The sequence below is a fragment of the Chiloscyllium plagiosum genome, chromosome 7 (assembly GCF_004010195.1).
Source record: "Chiloscyllium plagiosum isolate BGI_BamShark_2017 chromosome 7, ASM401019v2, whole genome shotgun sequence".
Lineage (NCBI taxonomy): Eukaryota > Metazoa > Chordata > Chondrichthyes > Orectolobiformes > Hemiscylliidae > Chiloscyllium > Chiloscyllium plagiosum.
In genome coordinates, this window is record NC_057716.1 from 8,952,284 (window position 1) to 8,968,053 (window position 15,770).

Here is a 15,770-nt window from a genome sequence, read left to right on the forward strand (position 1 = left end):
CCGGGGCAGTCAGGTTTGTGGATTTTGGGCAGGAGGTAGAAATGGGCGGTGCAGGCTTGTGGGACTATGAGGTTGGAGGCGGTGGATGGGAGATCCCCTGAGGTGATAAGGTTATGGATGGTCTGAGAGATGATGGTTTGGTGGTGGGAGGTGGGGTCATGGTCAAGGGGGCAGTAGATCACCTGTCTAAAGACAAGGGAGGCACGGTGGTAATTTGGCGCATCGATCTTTACACCGCTGAGGCTAAACGCCAGCTCGCAGACACCTCCTCCTACTGCCACCTTGACCATGACCCCACCTCTCACTACCAAACCATAATTTCCCAGACCATTCATAACCTCATCACCTTAGGGGATCTCCCATCCACCACCTCCAACCTTATAGTCCCACAACCCCGCACCGCCCGTTTCTACCTCCTGCCCAAAATCCAAAAACCTGACTGCCCCGGCCGACCCATTGTCTCAGCCTGCTCCTGCCACACCAAACTCACTTTTGCATACCTTGACACAGTCCTGTCTCCCTTAGTCCAAGAATTCCCCACCTATGTTCGGGACACCACCCACGCCCTTCACCTCCTCCATGATTTTCACTTCATGTCAGCGTTCCGCAAAGACCACTGCCTCTGCGACTCCCTTGTCAGATCCACACCCCCCACCAACCCAACCTCCACTCTCGGCGCCTTCCCCTGCAACTGCAAAAAATGCAAAACTTGCACCCACACCTCCCCCCTCACTTCCCTCCAAAGCCCCAAGGGATCCTTCAATATCCATCAGAAATTCACCGGCACCTCCACACACATCATCTACTGCATCCGCTGCACCCGATGTGGCCTCCTATACATTGGGGAGACAGGCCCCCTACTTCGGAACGTTTCAGAGAACACCTCTGGGACACCCGCACCAACCAACCCAACCGCCCCGTGGCTGAACACTTTAACTCCCCCTCCCACTCCGCCAAGGACATGCAGGTCCTTGGCCTCCTCCATCGCTAGACCATGGCAACACGACGCCTGGAGGAAGAGCGACTAATCCTCCGCCTAGGAACCCTCCATCCACAAGGAATGAATGCAGATTTCTCCAGCTTCCTCATTTCCCCTCCCCCCACCTTATCTCAGTCCCAACAATCAGACTCAGCACCGCCTTCTTGACCTGCAATCTTCTTCCCGACCTCTCCGCCCCAATCCTCTCTCCGCCTATCACCCTCACCTTAACCTCCTTCCACCTATTGCATACCCAATGCCCCTCCCCCAAATCCCTCCTCCCTAACTTTTATCTTAGCCTGCTTGGCACACCCTCCTCATTCCTGAAGAAGGGCTTAAGCCCGAAACGTCGATTCTCCTTCTCCTTTGATGCTTCCTGACCTGCTGCGCTTTTCCAGCAACACAATTTTTAAGCTCTGATCCCCAGCATCTGCAGCCCTCACTTTCTCCTTGTTCTTTAAGTCGACAAGTGTGAGTTCCTATTAGAATTATGTTGACCTGCTCAAGCCCCATACCATCTCCTTGTCTTCTAACCCTACATCTGATTGTTAAACGTCCTCTTCATTTGACCCCATGAAGATTTTGGATAGCTGACTTAATTGATCAAACTTTGTTAGGTAAGTTTTAATGCCCTGGAGGCAGCAAAGAAGGTAACGCTGTCCAATTAGGAACAGTGACTGTGATCCATTCAGCGCGATAGGTGGTGCCTTTAACCATGCTTACTGTATGGCTGCTGCTCAGAGGCCTATAGCAGAAAAGCCCATATTGTCACGATGGTGCCTTCATAAGGACAGCAGCAGCTGCAAGTACAGCAGGTATGAAATTGCTGGAGTCATCGCTCTCCCAGAAGTAGCTTCTGTTTGTGGAGGACCAAGTCCTATGAGTTAATGCTGGGATCCAAAGTTTCACATCTCAGACCACCTGCTGTGAAGTCACTGCATTGAAGGATTCCTGACACAGCAGAGTGTCCCTGAGCAACCAGATATAAGTACATCAGAGGCAACCTAATGCAATTCTATCAAAGTTCCAACCTCCCTCAATCACGTACAAAGTCAATTCTATAGCATTGGAAAAATTCAGCCCAATGATTCCAATCAATTTTGCCAGAACAATTCAAAATTCATTTTCCATTTACCTAGCAGGTTTATATATCCTAAGTTAATTATTGGCACACATTTCTGACCCAATCCAAAATCTTGCTGAGATATCCCCTTAAATCTGGACCATCAACCATTGTTGCTGTTATTAGCTTAGTTCAATGATTTTGCATAAGCAATAGTAATTGCTGAGGTGACTCACATGTCTAGGTTACTCATTAATGATGAGAACTTTCTGAACCTGTTTGAACAGAGAGGGCAGTTCAAACACACAGTTTACATTTTATGATTACTCAAATTGTTGAGTTGCCAAACACAGAGCCCTATTTTACAAGTCTATCAGTAAATTAATTAATCAATCAGTCATTAGTAGATTATCCTATGATAATATTGCTTTCAGAAATCTTAGATCAAAGATCAGACATGTTAATTTCATCTAGAACTTGCAATGCATTGTGCATAATTTCAAATCAAAAAATTAAAATTCATTGAAAATGAATGAGTGCAGTCATGTATCCTATTGGTACACCCTAACCACAAGAAATGAAATGCTTCCGAGATGACAGGGCTTGCCAATTTGTGGGGTTGGGCTGAAAGTTTGGGGTCATGAGTTCATAGCCAGCAATGGCCACCATGGAGTTCTGTATAGATTTTACATACGTTAAGTGAGGGGCAAAAGTATGGCAAATGGAGTATAATATGGAAAAAGGTGAAGTTGTCCATTTTGGAAGGAAAAATTCAAAAAGAACATACAATCTAAATGGTAAGAAGTTGCAGATTTCTAAAATGCAGAGGGATGTATGTGATCTAGTGTATGAATTCCTGATGAAGAGCTTATTTTGGAAACATCAACTCTTCTGCTCCTCGGATGCTGCCTGACTGGCTGTGCTTTTCCAGCACCACACTTTTTGACTATGAATTGCAAAAGGCTAGTATGCAGACACAGCAGGTAATTAGGAAAGCTAATTCTATCAAAATGAATGTTGTCATTTATTGTGAAGGGAATCAAATACAAAAATAGATGGTTATTGTAGTGATTGTAATGAGGTCAGCCAGCTGGACCTCATAGAATATGAGTTCCCTGTTTGCAGTTGTTAACCTGATCCAATCAGGGAGCCCTGGCTGACAGCTTAAAAAGAGTGTCAGAGATACTCACACCTTGATAGCTGACTCTGAAGGCCCAGTACTGAAGTCAAAGACTGTTCATGTGTAAATAAAGGGTGACATAGTGATGGAATGCCAGCTTCTGTGGAGTTATTTTGGTTATGCTTCAATTATACAGAGTACTAGTGAGACCACATTTGTGGTGATTTTATACAAGAAAGGATGTAAATACAATGGAAGCAGTTCAGAGAAGGTTTGTTCAATTAGCACCTAGAATTGGCAGATTGTGTAATGAGGAAAGGTTGGATAGGTTAGGCCTGTGATACTGGAGTTTAGGCAAACAGTGAATTGACTGAAACATATAAGATCCTGAGGGGGCTTAACAGGGTGTGGAAAGGATGTTTCCTCTTGTGGGATAATCCAATAGTACATATCACCATTTAAAATCAGGAGTTACCCATTTAAGGCAGAGGCAAGGAATTGTTTTTTTCTGTCAGAGGGTTATGAGTCTTTGAAACTTCCTTTGTCAATAGGTGATGGAAGCAGTGTCTTTGAATAGTTTTAAGGCAAAGATTCTCGGTTTGCATGGGGGTGAAAGGTTATGAGGGGTAAGAGGGAAGATGTGTTGAAGTCACGATCAGATCAGTCATGATCTTATTAAAAAGCAGAGCAGGCCCAAGAAACTGAAGGGCTTTGCCCGAAATATCGATTTTCCTGCTCCTTGGATGCTGCCTGACCTGCTGTACTTTTCCAACACCACTCTAATCTTCAGCATCTGCAGTACACACTTCCGCCAAGAAACGGAATGGCCTACCCCTTGTTGGTATGTTTGTACATGATTGAAATACTTTCGTTTGCTAGTTATATAAAAAAAGGATGTTAAAGCCTGAGTGGATCAGGGGTGGGAAATGGAAGCTGGAGATTATATGATGCAGTTTCCAGGACTTCAGCCAGCCAGAATTAGAAATCACAGATTGGATCCTAATTCAGGAATTTCCTCCGTAAACCTTTACAACTCATTACCTGTCTCTCCTCTTTTAGGATGTTTTTAAAACTATCCTCTTTGACCAATTTTGTGGTAACCAGCCCTAATAACATCTTATGGTAGCTTGTTAGCTGATTTTACTTAATAAGGCAAGTAAAAGTTCCTGCAAAGCACTTTGTGACATCTTATTATGTCTGCAAATAAATACAATGTTTTGTTTTTGTTTTAAGAATGTGCTTCCTGTGCTCATGTAGAAAAAGTATTTTAATGACATAGAAGATTCTCAATCTCTATTGATATGTTTGATTGGAAAGTGGACTCAGAGTTTGTGTACTATGGATGCATTTCAAAGCTTTTAATAATATAGGTAGCTACAATAGCTGACAATTTTTATTAATTTCATACTCCATCACTTTCAATACTTATTCTCCTGGAGCACTTAAGGAAATATTTTCCTTTTTTAACCCCACCTTTTATGGCAAGTCAATTCAATTACTTTTGGGCAGACTGAAGATGACGATGAGTTCCCAACTTTATTCCTGTTGTTATCCACCATGTTAATTCAGTAATAGCCATCGATATCAATAATATTCTATTCACAATTCTTTAGTAGCTATTCATCCAATTAAACTAGGAAGGATGCAGCTAATTCAATGCACAGAGCCTAAAGTTCACAATGTTTTATGTTGCTGATTGAAACATTTTTCAGGGTTGACTAATAGTGATTTAGGTGAACCGATGGACTCTGTTATTAGGAAGTAGGATATCCTTCAGCAAAGGAAACAGTATAGAAGCAGTTCCAAAAGTGGGACACATGGAAAGATGAAAAGTTAGTGAACTTAATATCCTGGCAAGCCCAGACCTGCACACTCCAACTTTCACCCCACAACCATTAAATCTCACTTAAAGTGTATCTCATATCTTTTTGTAATTACCATTCCAGCCTAAATGTTGGCCCCAGTATTAGGACATTTATAATTTAGGAAATGGCAGTAAGCAGATTAATCATATTTTACTTTTTAAAATGGTAACGCTCATAACTTCAGGTCAGGTACTGAAGGCATTGGATGTACATGGCAGGTCATGTTAACTTTTTAAGTTATATGTTAAATTGAATGGAAGATGAATAATGAAAAATAACTGCATTTATATAGTTCCATTCATGATATTCTAATGAGCTTTAGTCAATGATTGTTCAGAGACTCTCCCATTCAGTTGAATATGCAAGCATTCCCTATTCCAACAAGATTCACGCCTACACAGTGCTCACCCTTTTGAAAGAGCTCGAATGTTTCGTTTCTGATAATGACATGTTATGAAATAATTGGACTGACCTTTATAAATATCTGCGTAAGTTATCTAAATACAAGGCCCTGTTCCAGAATGCTGAGCAACTGTACATTAATCATAGAAAGTACTGACTTGTAGTTCCAGGCCCCAACGAATACCTTGCTACTTCTACCCTCTTTGAAAAGCATTGTTACAGGATGCCCTATGTTTCCTTAGACAGCAAAGGCAAGACAGAAAGGTGTTCTCATATTCTGGTTATTGTTATTTGCTTTCCATTATTACATGTTGCATATTAAAATTGCAGTTGTAATTATATTTATTAATGTACTAAAGAACAAAATTGCATGAGAACTAATATTTATGGATTCCCATAAATAGAAAAAACTGAGTTACTGCCCTTTCGTTTTCAATTGGCTTGAACATGTAGCCCATTATATGTAATTATCACTTTATAATGTTACCTTCAGTCTAATCAAATTGGTGGGTGATTACATAGAAAATAGAGTAATAATTTCATTTAAAAAATGAAAGTAGCCTCCAAATACAGTGTAAGTTACATTATTAATGCAGCAAGGAAAAGAATAAAATTACAGGCAAGGTCGATAGCTACTCTGTGTTTGGAAAGGCTTGAATGTTAACGTTGACCTGCTGTCTACATGCAGTGCTGGTATCCTCTAATGTACACCTTGTCACAATATTCTCTGATGAACAACCTAATTGTATATCTTCCAAAATATACCCAGTGGCAATCTCCTGTAATGTACATCCAATTGTAGTACTCTCTAATGTGCACCCAGTGACAGAATTCTCTAATGTATACATAATGGCAGCATCCTCTAATGTACATTCAATGAAAGTATCCTCTGATGTACACACAATGGCAGTAACTGAAGGTGAGGCTTAGGCCATTCGTCTTCTGAGATATCTTCCACTTCTTTTAAGCCTCTCAATGTGCCTCTGGGATCTGAACAGTTAACATTTCCCGGCTATCTCAAACTACAAAAACATAATGGATGGATCGGGGTAAAGGAAAGAGGTTTGGGAGAGGAAATCAGAAGGTCATGCTCATTTTGATGTCCGTTTCCATTTCATGACACTTCTCAGAATGAGAGTGTGGAGTTACTGATGAAGGTATAATAGTCATCCACAATGTCTTCCAGTTCCACCAGTTGTTTCTAGGTCTGAGATGTTGATGGTCTTGCAACTAGGAACCATCACCTCCAGGGTGCTGAGAGAATGCATTTTTTGTGGGCCTCTGCAAATGCTCCAGCTTTCTCTCTTATTGTGGGTGATCATCTACAGCAAGGGAGAGAGCAGAATGTCATTGACTATGAGTCAGTGTTTTAGATCAAGTCCAGCATAGCTAAATAGCAGAAGACATAGGAAGCAGTGAGAGGCATCCTAGTATATGACCTATAGTATCAGTATGTTAGGAAGGAGTTCTAAGTATCAGGATGTGCTGCTAGGTTCCTAATAGAGGTCTGGAATATTGAATAGTGTGAGAAAGTATGGAGTCAAATGGGTATGAGACGTGCCCCCCGCCCCACCCTGCCAAACATCAGGATGATTGATTTTCATACTCCTGACTTTTTTTGTGGTGATGTTAATGGAATTAACATAGTAACCTTGAGCAGATGTAATGAAGAATGGGGACAACTTTGAAGTTTCCATTCAATCTCAGTATGCAAGATTGTAAAGGAAGGAGCGAAAAATTAAAACTAAAAAGATAGTAAACAAAGGCAGATGGCAAAAATTTTTGCACTGAAGACAAAGTGAAGAATAAAAAGTCAATTTATTGCCCTAAATTTCAAGCGAGAGTATACGTAAAGGTCCAGTAAGGTCGAAGGAAGGATTTATGCTTAAATTTATGTTCTAGAATTCATACCAAAACACTTACTGAGAGAAAGTGGAAACCTATAACAGTGTGAATTATTTCTGGTGTCGAGGGACACATGGAGTGTCTGGTTGACCAATTTTCACAATGGGATGCCTCAAGCCTATTTTATTTGCTATCACATTGGCTTCCTACAATTGGGTAAAATTATTTACTTCAGAGATAGTGCTGTTGAAATGTGCAAATGGAATAACTTCTTTTTCATCAATAAACTCACAAACATTTTAAAACACACAGTGCTATGAATTCATCCTGTCTGACTTTGAATAATGAACTCTTTTTGATCTCCTTCTGATGTCAGTCTATTGCAGCAACAGTGTTTATTAGCATAAAAATTGATTCTCACCGGTTTTGTAAAGGCCATGTAGATTCTGCTATTCCACAAGGCCAAACAGTGCCACTCTTTGTGGAGTTTTATTTTTGTATTAAACTGGGGGTAAATGTTTTTTATTTTTATTTTTGTTTCTTCAATTCAGTTGAAGTTACAGTAGCTCTTGAGGTCAATGCTGTTAAATGAAGGCAAACCAGCACACGTAATGCATTTCGAGAAGTTTCTCCTCACTATTTGCATGACAATTTCACACCCCATGTAAAGCTAGTTACTGAATGAGTTGAATTTACAGTAACATAAAGTTTTTGGCCATTGTTGTTATTTCAATAGTGAGACCCAATGGTATTTACAGTCATAGAGATGCACAGAACAGAAATAGACTCTGCGGTCCAACTCATCCATGCCGACCAGATAGATGTCGCATAATATTGCTGCACTGTGAGTTATATACCCCTTTGACTGAGAACTAATGACCAGCAAGGAAAGTTGGCTGGTTAGATATGACTGCCCTAACTGACAAGGCAATGCAAGGCAGAGATACTGCAAATGTCCAGGTGACCAAGCATTAGACAGCAAGTGAGCAGCTCTGAGATGTGACGCTAGTTGCCAGTATGCCATGGAGTGCAGATCTGAGCTTCCTCAATGTCCTGCGAATGGATTGAACAGGTGCCCCGATGGTTAGCAGATATCAGATGTCAGTGTCCGTGGACAAGGGGCGCATATGGCTGGTGCCTGTGGATCGTGCCCTGAGGTGCAGTTTGGTGCTGAGCATCATGAGGGTGGGTCACAGCCAGTATTGAGCTGATGTTACCATGTACCAGTTCTGACATCCATGTTGAGAATTTTATATATAAAACAAATATATATATGTATATATGTATAATACATAAACAAAGTTACATATTAATGAGGTATATTCTATATCTATAAATGTTCTTTAATGCTCTCTAGAGAGAAACTCGTGTCAGCATTCAGCAACTGCACAAAGGTTGCAGTGTTTTGCTCCTAAGGTTGAGATAGTCCTCACTGGACGTTTCACCCAACTCTGCCACATTTCATACCCTAGTCCACATCACTCAGGTTTTTATAGGATTCCACCTTCTATGTCTGACAAAACATTGAATTTACACCTGGGACTTAGAATTGACACAGAATTTACTAGCCTAAGAAAAATTGCTTCTTATTCAGGTCTGATATCAGTTGGTTAGTTATAAAGCCATGGAAGATATAAAATAACATTGCCGTTGTCTTACTAGACCATAGGGCTGTTCTCCCATTAGAAGGAGGGAAAGATGACGGGTGGTAGTTTAACCTGACGGTCACCATGCCTCAGGTGAGGGGAGAGGTTGAGAAGGAGAATCTTTCATGATAATCTCATTCAATGTAGGAATTGAACCCCTGCTATTGGCATCACTCTGCATCGCAAACCAGCCGTCTGAGCTAACCAACACCTCCCCCCTCTCCCCCCCGCCCCCCCCAGGACAATATGCTTTACAGTGCAATAAAAAAAGTTAAAGTGCTTTTTAAAAAAAATGACATTACTCCTTTTTCTATTATTTTACTGTTTTTTAAAAAAAGTATTATTGAGATAGCAGTAGAATCTTAATTTTCATGTTGCCATGTGAGTGTGTAATTCACAGGCTGATCGAATAAGACCATGTTCAATGAGTGCAACTGTTATATGTCAATACATCATTTATTTTTAAGTAACTTATTTGGTAGTATTCAGAAAAAAAGTAATGATCACATCTTTGAGAAGTGTGATCTTTCCATCAAAAAAATGCAATAGAAGCAAGTTATTTAACTTCTACACAACGTAATCCAGTAAATCTACCATTTCAGTAGCTGCCACATGGGTCATTTACTCTCTGTTTGGTCTCTATTTCAGTGATACTTATATCAACATGCTGTGTTCCAGCATGATAGAGCATAGATTTATGATAAAGCATATTCTCAACATTCACTATTCAAAATACTAAACCCCAAAGCTATTATGCCTGGTTTCAGTAAGTGGTCTGAAAATAGGTCACCTCATTTTTCACACTTAGTCTATATTTCACTGTAGACAGAATTTAATGTGTTGCAGAAATGAAACCTACAAATACATATGTAGCTTAAACAGCTATGTGTGGTGAATGTGTTGAACATATCCTGTAGGAATACTGCAACTTAGGTTTTGAATTTCAGGAATATTGAATGAGTTATATTTTGGCTATCTGTATTTTTCTCCCGTGTGTAATATTTGACCTTATGTATTGCTGCACATTGCAAAGAGAAAATAAATATTCAGCAGACTTATTCCATCTATCACTTCAGATAAGCAGTTTTATCTGCAGATGGAACATCGTCCTTTACTTGAGTTAAAAACAGTTGGCTAAATGTATGGATAAAGAACTAAACATGATTGGGAACAATTTATCAGCTTGTAGAAATGTCTGCCACTGTCATACATATCTAAGCTGTTTTACTTAACAGAACTGGTATACTTACAGCACATAATATATGATTTGGGGCCTTTCTCTTCTCAAAAATATTTTGTGATATTGATTAATATCACCAGTTGCACTTGTATTTTCACGTTTCCATCACAGAATCAGAATCAGAAATAATTGTTACAGTGCAGAAAGAGGCCATTCAACCCATCATGCCAGTTCTTTCTACCTTTCAATCCTCTCCAGTTTGCTTTATAGCTAGAGGCCTTTTTACAATTTCATCCTAGTTTTATGGCATAAGGAAGGGAATAAAAGAAAGGATGAGTAGTGATAGCACCTGCATGCTCAGGTAACTTTACTGAAAAACAATTATTACCATCTTACCAGGAAACATGCTTTTATTCCATGCCAGTTTTAATCATGTAATATGTTGTCCTCATTCCAGCTTCTGAAAGATTTTCCTGATGAACTGCGAGCGGACATTGCAATGCATTTGAACAAAGAAATCCTTCAGCTGCCAATATTTGAATCTGCTAGCCGTGGGTGCCTTCGATCCCTCTCCTTAAGCATCAAAACTTCTTTCTGTGCTCCAGGGGAATACCTCATCCGTCAGGGCGATGCCTTACAGGCTATCTACTTTGTCTGCTCAGGTTCCATGGAGGTCCTGAAGGACAACACTGTGTTGGCTATTCTAGGTGAGTGAGCACTGTTTTGCCTTTGATACTCATTCCTGCCTGTCATAGCTTACTTGATGGTCGCTGTTAAACCCACATCCCTCTAGTGCTAACTAAAAATCAGAAAGATAAGAGGAATCGATGGATGCAGTGAATTTAAATTTGCAAAACGAATTCAATAAAGTGTCACAAAAGAGGTGATGCCATCAATTCAGGACTTGTAGAAATGAGGTATAACAAATGAGCACAGTTTGAGGATTGGTTAACGGACAGAAACAGAGAGAAATGAGTCATTTTGTAGTGGAACACTATGACTAATGGGCAACAGCAATAGGGCCTCAACTATTTTTGCAATTTAAATCCATTGCTTAGATGAGAGGACTAAGTTAAATGTATTCAAGTTTCCCGATGATATTAACTGAAGTCGGAAAATAAGTAGTGGAGAGAAGCTAAAGAAGTTGCAAACAGATGTGGAGAGGTTCCAACAGTGAGCAAAAATGTAGCAGGCAGATGTGGAGAAATATGAAGTTACCTACTTTGCAGGACAACATAGAAAAGCACAATTTCTTCTATAATATGTGGCTGAAAATGTTGGCATTTAAATCGCCCTTCCATAATTACAGCAAGTCAATGTGCAGGTGACCAGCAATTCGGACAGCAGATAATGTGTTGCCTTTTCTGATAAAGAGATTGTGTATAAGAATAAAGATGTCTTATTACTATTATATAAGGCCCGAAGTAGAGTACCATGTTCAGTTTTGCTTCTTAAATAAGCCTGTGTGTGAGGTTCAGACAGCAGGAAAGGTGCTTAAGTAGTGCAAACGTAATTGTGTCACAAATTCTACTCTAATGATTATGAATGCTTGGGATTCTCTAGAAAGCTATGGCTGTTCAGTCATTGATGGATTTTTGGCTCAAATGTTATTGGGATAGAGCAAGAACATGGAAGTAAGTTAAAAAAAAATTAGCTATATCTTATTTAATGACAGAGAGAGCTACCTCAGCTCCAATTTCTAATGTTTTTAAATGTGGCACTCAGTCTGCACAAAGCAAGATGGTACAAACAGTCATGAGATAAATAGCAACATAATCTGCCTTAGTGATGCTGAATAAAGGAAAGATGTTGGACTAACCACCCTGCTTTTGTATGGAATAATAACATGGCATCTTTTAAGTTCACCTGAAGGAGAACATGGGCCTTGTTTCCCCATCACATCCAAGTCTCCAGTGATGTGAAAGAAAACAAACTTCTCTCTCGAATAAGTAATAATGGTGTGGAATTGAGACATACAGGCCAGAATAAATCAAAAATATTCAGCCAAACTGCAATGTAGGCTACCATGAATTACTTGGAGGGGAAAGTAAGGATTGATGACAATCTTGCAGAATGTCATAGATCTGTCCACTAGATGAAGACTGGATTTAACTCAGCTTTAATATTCCATCCATCAAATATGGTGCCAAAACTATGTCAAGATTTGGGTGTGCTAGTGGAAGGTGAGCACCACCCATGGATCCGGATAGTTTAACACAGGAAAGGAGAAGAATTTGAGAGAAAAGTAAATGCACAAATCCTTTTAAAATAGAGTTTCTGCATTGAGTTTCGCATTTAAATATGTACAGATTTTTAAAAAATATATACATTCCTCAATTTAATCTCTATAGCAGTCTCATTATCTAAAATTGAAGGCGAACTTTCAACTTAAGTCTACAGCTCAATCTTACATTTCAGATACTTTCTGAAAATCCATATTCTTATGACCAAGTTCACAGGAGTGAACTGATTCATTTTCTTGTTCCACTCTTGGTCACAACAATGTTTGAATTTAAAAAGGTGACATTGACAATTATTTTATATTGATATTTATCATTGATCAGGTTGTAAATAGCTGTGTATCAGAAATAAATCTGTTAGGTTCTTTTTGTAACAAATAAAGAACAGGTTTATTGCAAATAAAACAGACTCAACAAAAATGTAAAACCAAGAGAACATTTAAACCATGTGCAACTTTCCTGCACAAAAACACACAGAGACGCAAATAGCCTCCAAATCTTCAGAGTGTTATCTTGAAAGAAATGTGGCCAAGCAGTAGTTAAATTCCGGAAAAAAATATTTAAGATTGTCAAAATGTTGGTCCATAGCAGAAAGGTGGCTTCTAGTCAGCAAATATGTTATTGGCATTGGTCAGCACTTCCAATCTAGAAAGGATGGGCACCAAGCTCCTCACAAAGCCTTATTAGTACCTAAGCCCTCCACATTACTTCATATTATCCATAGACTGTCTGGCTGGCCTGCCAATACACCAAGCATTTCAGTATGCATCCCCATCAGCATTTTTCTGTAGACCAACCATTTATCTTAGTCACTGTTTGGCAAGCCAACAGCTGCACTCTCCTGTTCCGCTGTCTGGCTCCAAATATCTCAATGCACACAGTCTCGCTATGAGCAGATCCTGACACTGTACTATCCTCAAAGTGGATGCAATTGACAATCTGAATTGGTGAAGTGCAATATGACAGTGTTTCTTCACAGTTCCGAACAGTTGTCTTTATTGCAGTTATCAGGTCTCTGAAAGAGGAAAGACATAAGAGTAGAGTTGTGGTGCACAGAGGCAGAGAAAGCCTCTGTGCAGATGATGAATTCCTACATCATCTGCAGCTCCTATATCAGAAGAGGGAGTGGTTTGAGGGGCAGTTAGGATATGAGAAGGAAAATTAAGTTGGAGGATATTGGCATCCTTATTGGTTTCAGCCTCACTGCTGGATATAACCTCAGTAATTGCTACTCCATCATCTCTTCCATTGGGGTTAGGACATGTTGGTACGGCATTCATTCACTAGTGAGGTGCTGCCTCCTCTGATAGAGCCATTTTGCCCTGCAAGGGAGAGGGAGGTTTAGCACTGTGTGTCAGCTGTGACTTGTGGTTGTAAGGTTAGCATCACTGCTAATTTTTTGATTATCACGCATGAAACAGGATTGATGAAAATATTTAGTAAGTAAGTGATAGGGGCTGTGGTGTGAAGTTGGTAGCACATGGAAGCTACAGACTGTGACCACTTGTGTGAGGTCATTGACTTTCTTGTAGGACTGCATCCAAGTCCTTAAATTAAGACTCTTGACACTGAACATATGGCTGTCTACTGCCATTTGTTTTAATCCCTGAGAGCAAATTACATCATCCTCTTTAACTCCAGAATCAGAGCCCTCTGTGCAGGATAGAAAATCATGGAGCCCCCTATTTGTCATGCATGTCAATGTCTTCCTTCTCCCAAATCTATGTCCATATAAGTTGTGGATTTTTTTTTACATCTACTCCAGTCATAGTGCAGCTCCCTTGCAAATGTTATGAACTTGCTTTAGGTAGTGCACACTCATTCTAGCCTGTCATGATTTTACATCCCCTGCTCAGCATATAGCTACTTAACAACAAGCTTATCCCTGGCTACGAACATTTCAATGAGTAGGAAAGATGAAGTTTCAAAACTACCTGAATCAGATGCAAAGAACATGAATTAATCCCAGGAGTTCAAAGGACGAAGGTGTGAGATCGCCCAGTTTAGATCTAGGAAAGACAAATCTGAGTTTTTTTAAAATTAGGGCCTAATTCCATGACTCTGGTTAAGCACAACTCATGGACTGTTGACCATTTTCTCAGACAGGCTGGACAGTAAGTTGACTTTAGTTGGACAGGCTCCAACTGGATTACTGTTATGGGCATGGAAAGCAAGCCAAACCAAATCAGCCTTAGTATGACTGGATTTGCAAGATGGTGAAATTAAAATATTCAATGACCCTCAAAATTTGCATGGTTGTTCCTAACCAGATTCTAATTAATAAAGGATCTTGGACACCACATTTATAACTTAAATAAAAATTAACAATTTATTATTAATATTGTAACTTCAACAGGACAAAATTAAACAACAAGGTCATCAAAATAATATTCAATTTAAACACAATCCTCTTTGATCGTAACCCCACTCATACACAGACAGACTGACAGACACAGTTAAGGGATATATTGAAAAGAGAAACAAAAGAATTGTAATTTGCCACTTCAATTAAACTATTTCAAACAATGGATGCCAAGTCTTCATACAATGCTTGGATAATAAATTGTTCACAGGCATGCTTGTAGATCTAATTTCAAAGTCACTGGTGAGTACGAACAGCTTCAGTAGACTTCCAGAATTATGCACTGATTTTTTGCAGACTCATTCTTTTCTCAGAACATTCATCAATTCTTTAACTGGAAGAAACCTAGAGAGAGTTAAAAAAAGCGCTGTCTTAGAGTTTCCAGAAATCACTCTATACCTGCCAAAACCAGAAGTGGTTTTCTCTCTCCTTTTTTTTTGTTAATTAATATTTTCTGTAGGTTGGCTGGTTAGTGAGTTTCTCCCTGGATTGACCAACTCAACATCCAACCAGCTACCATCTCCAATCATGGCAACACATGGTCTCGAATCATTCCTGCAATTAGTAATTAAGTTCCATTATCCTCCAGGCCAGTCACCGATAGATAACATCTCCGTCTGTTCTCCTCCCTTTTTTAGAGCACCCACAGCTGTTCAAAGTTCAACTAACCCTAACCTCAGTTGACAGTACCACCAACAAAAATGAGAAAAAGAAATTTAAAATGGGGTGCCGACAATGTAATGGACTGAATTTATACTCAGCCAGAAATCCCCTGAACTGGATGCAAATATCAGAATGAAACCTCTTTCTGTCCTGGCAACTTACCCAATAGTGCATTAGCAGGTGGTGGATCATAAGTATCTTGAGCTAGGCCTGCTGTCTCCATTTGAGGTGCAAATCTTTCCACTTCTGGAAGTTCTCATTCAATCAGGCAGTTGGCAGCTTGCTGGACCCAGCAGCGCCACAGAGAGATGTGGGTGGTTCTTTCTGGGACTCGTCCAGTCTGCAAAACAGATCAACCTCCATCCCCACCTCACAAAGACCTGGATATCGAGGGGAATGTGATGT

The 15,770-nt window shown here is 39.8% G+C and overlaps 1 protein-coding gene across 3 annotated transcripts in view; it reads left to right on the plus strand.

The window, feature by feature from the left end:
• The window catches only part of kcnh3 (potassium voltage-gated channel, subfamily H (eag-related), member 3), a 664,660-nt gene that overhangs the window by 567,103 nt on the left and 81,787 nt on the right, over window positions 1–15,770 (plus strand). For all 3 annotated transcript variants that reach the window (XM_043692967.1, XM_043692968.1, XM_043692965.1), the window contains exon 10: window positions 10,558–10,807. In XM_043692967.1, the coding sequence (XP_043548902.1) occupies window positions 10,558–10,807 (250 nt within the window). The remainder of the gene's footprint in view (window positions 1–10,557; window positions 10,808–15,770) is intronic.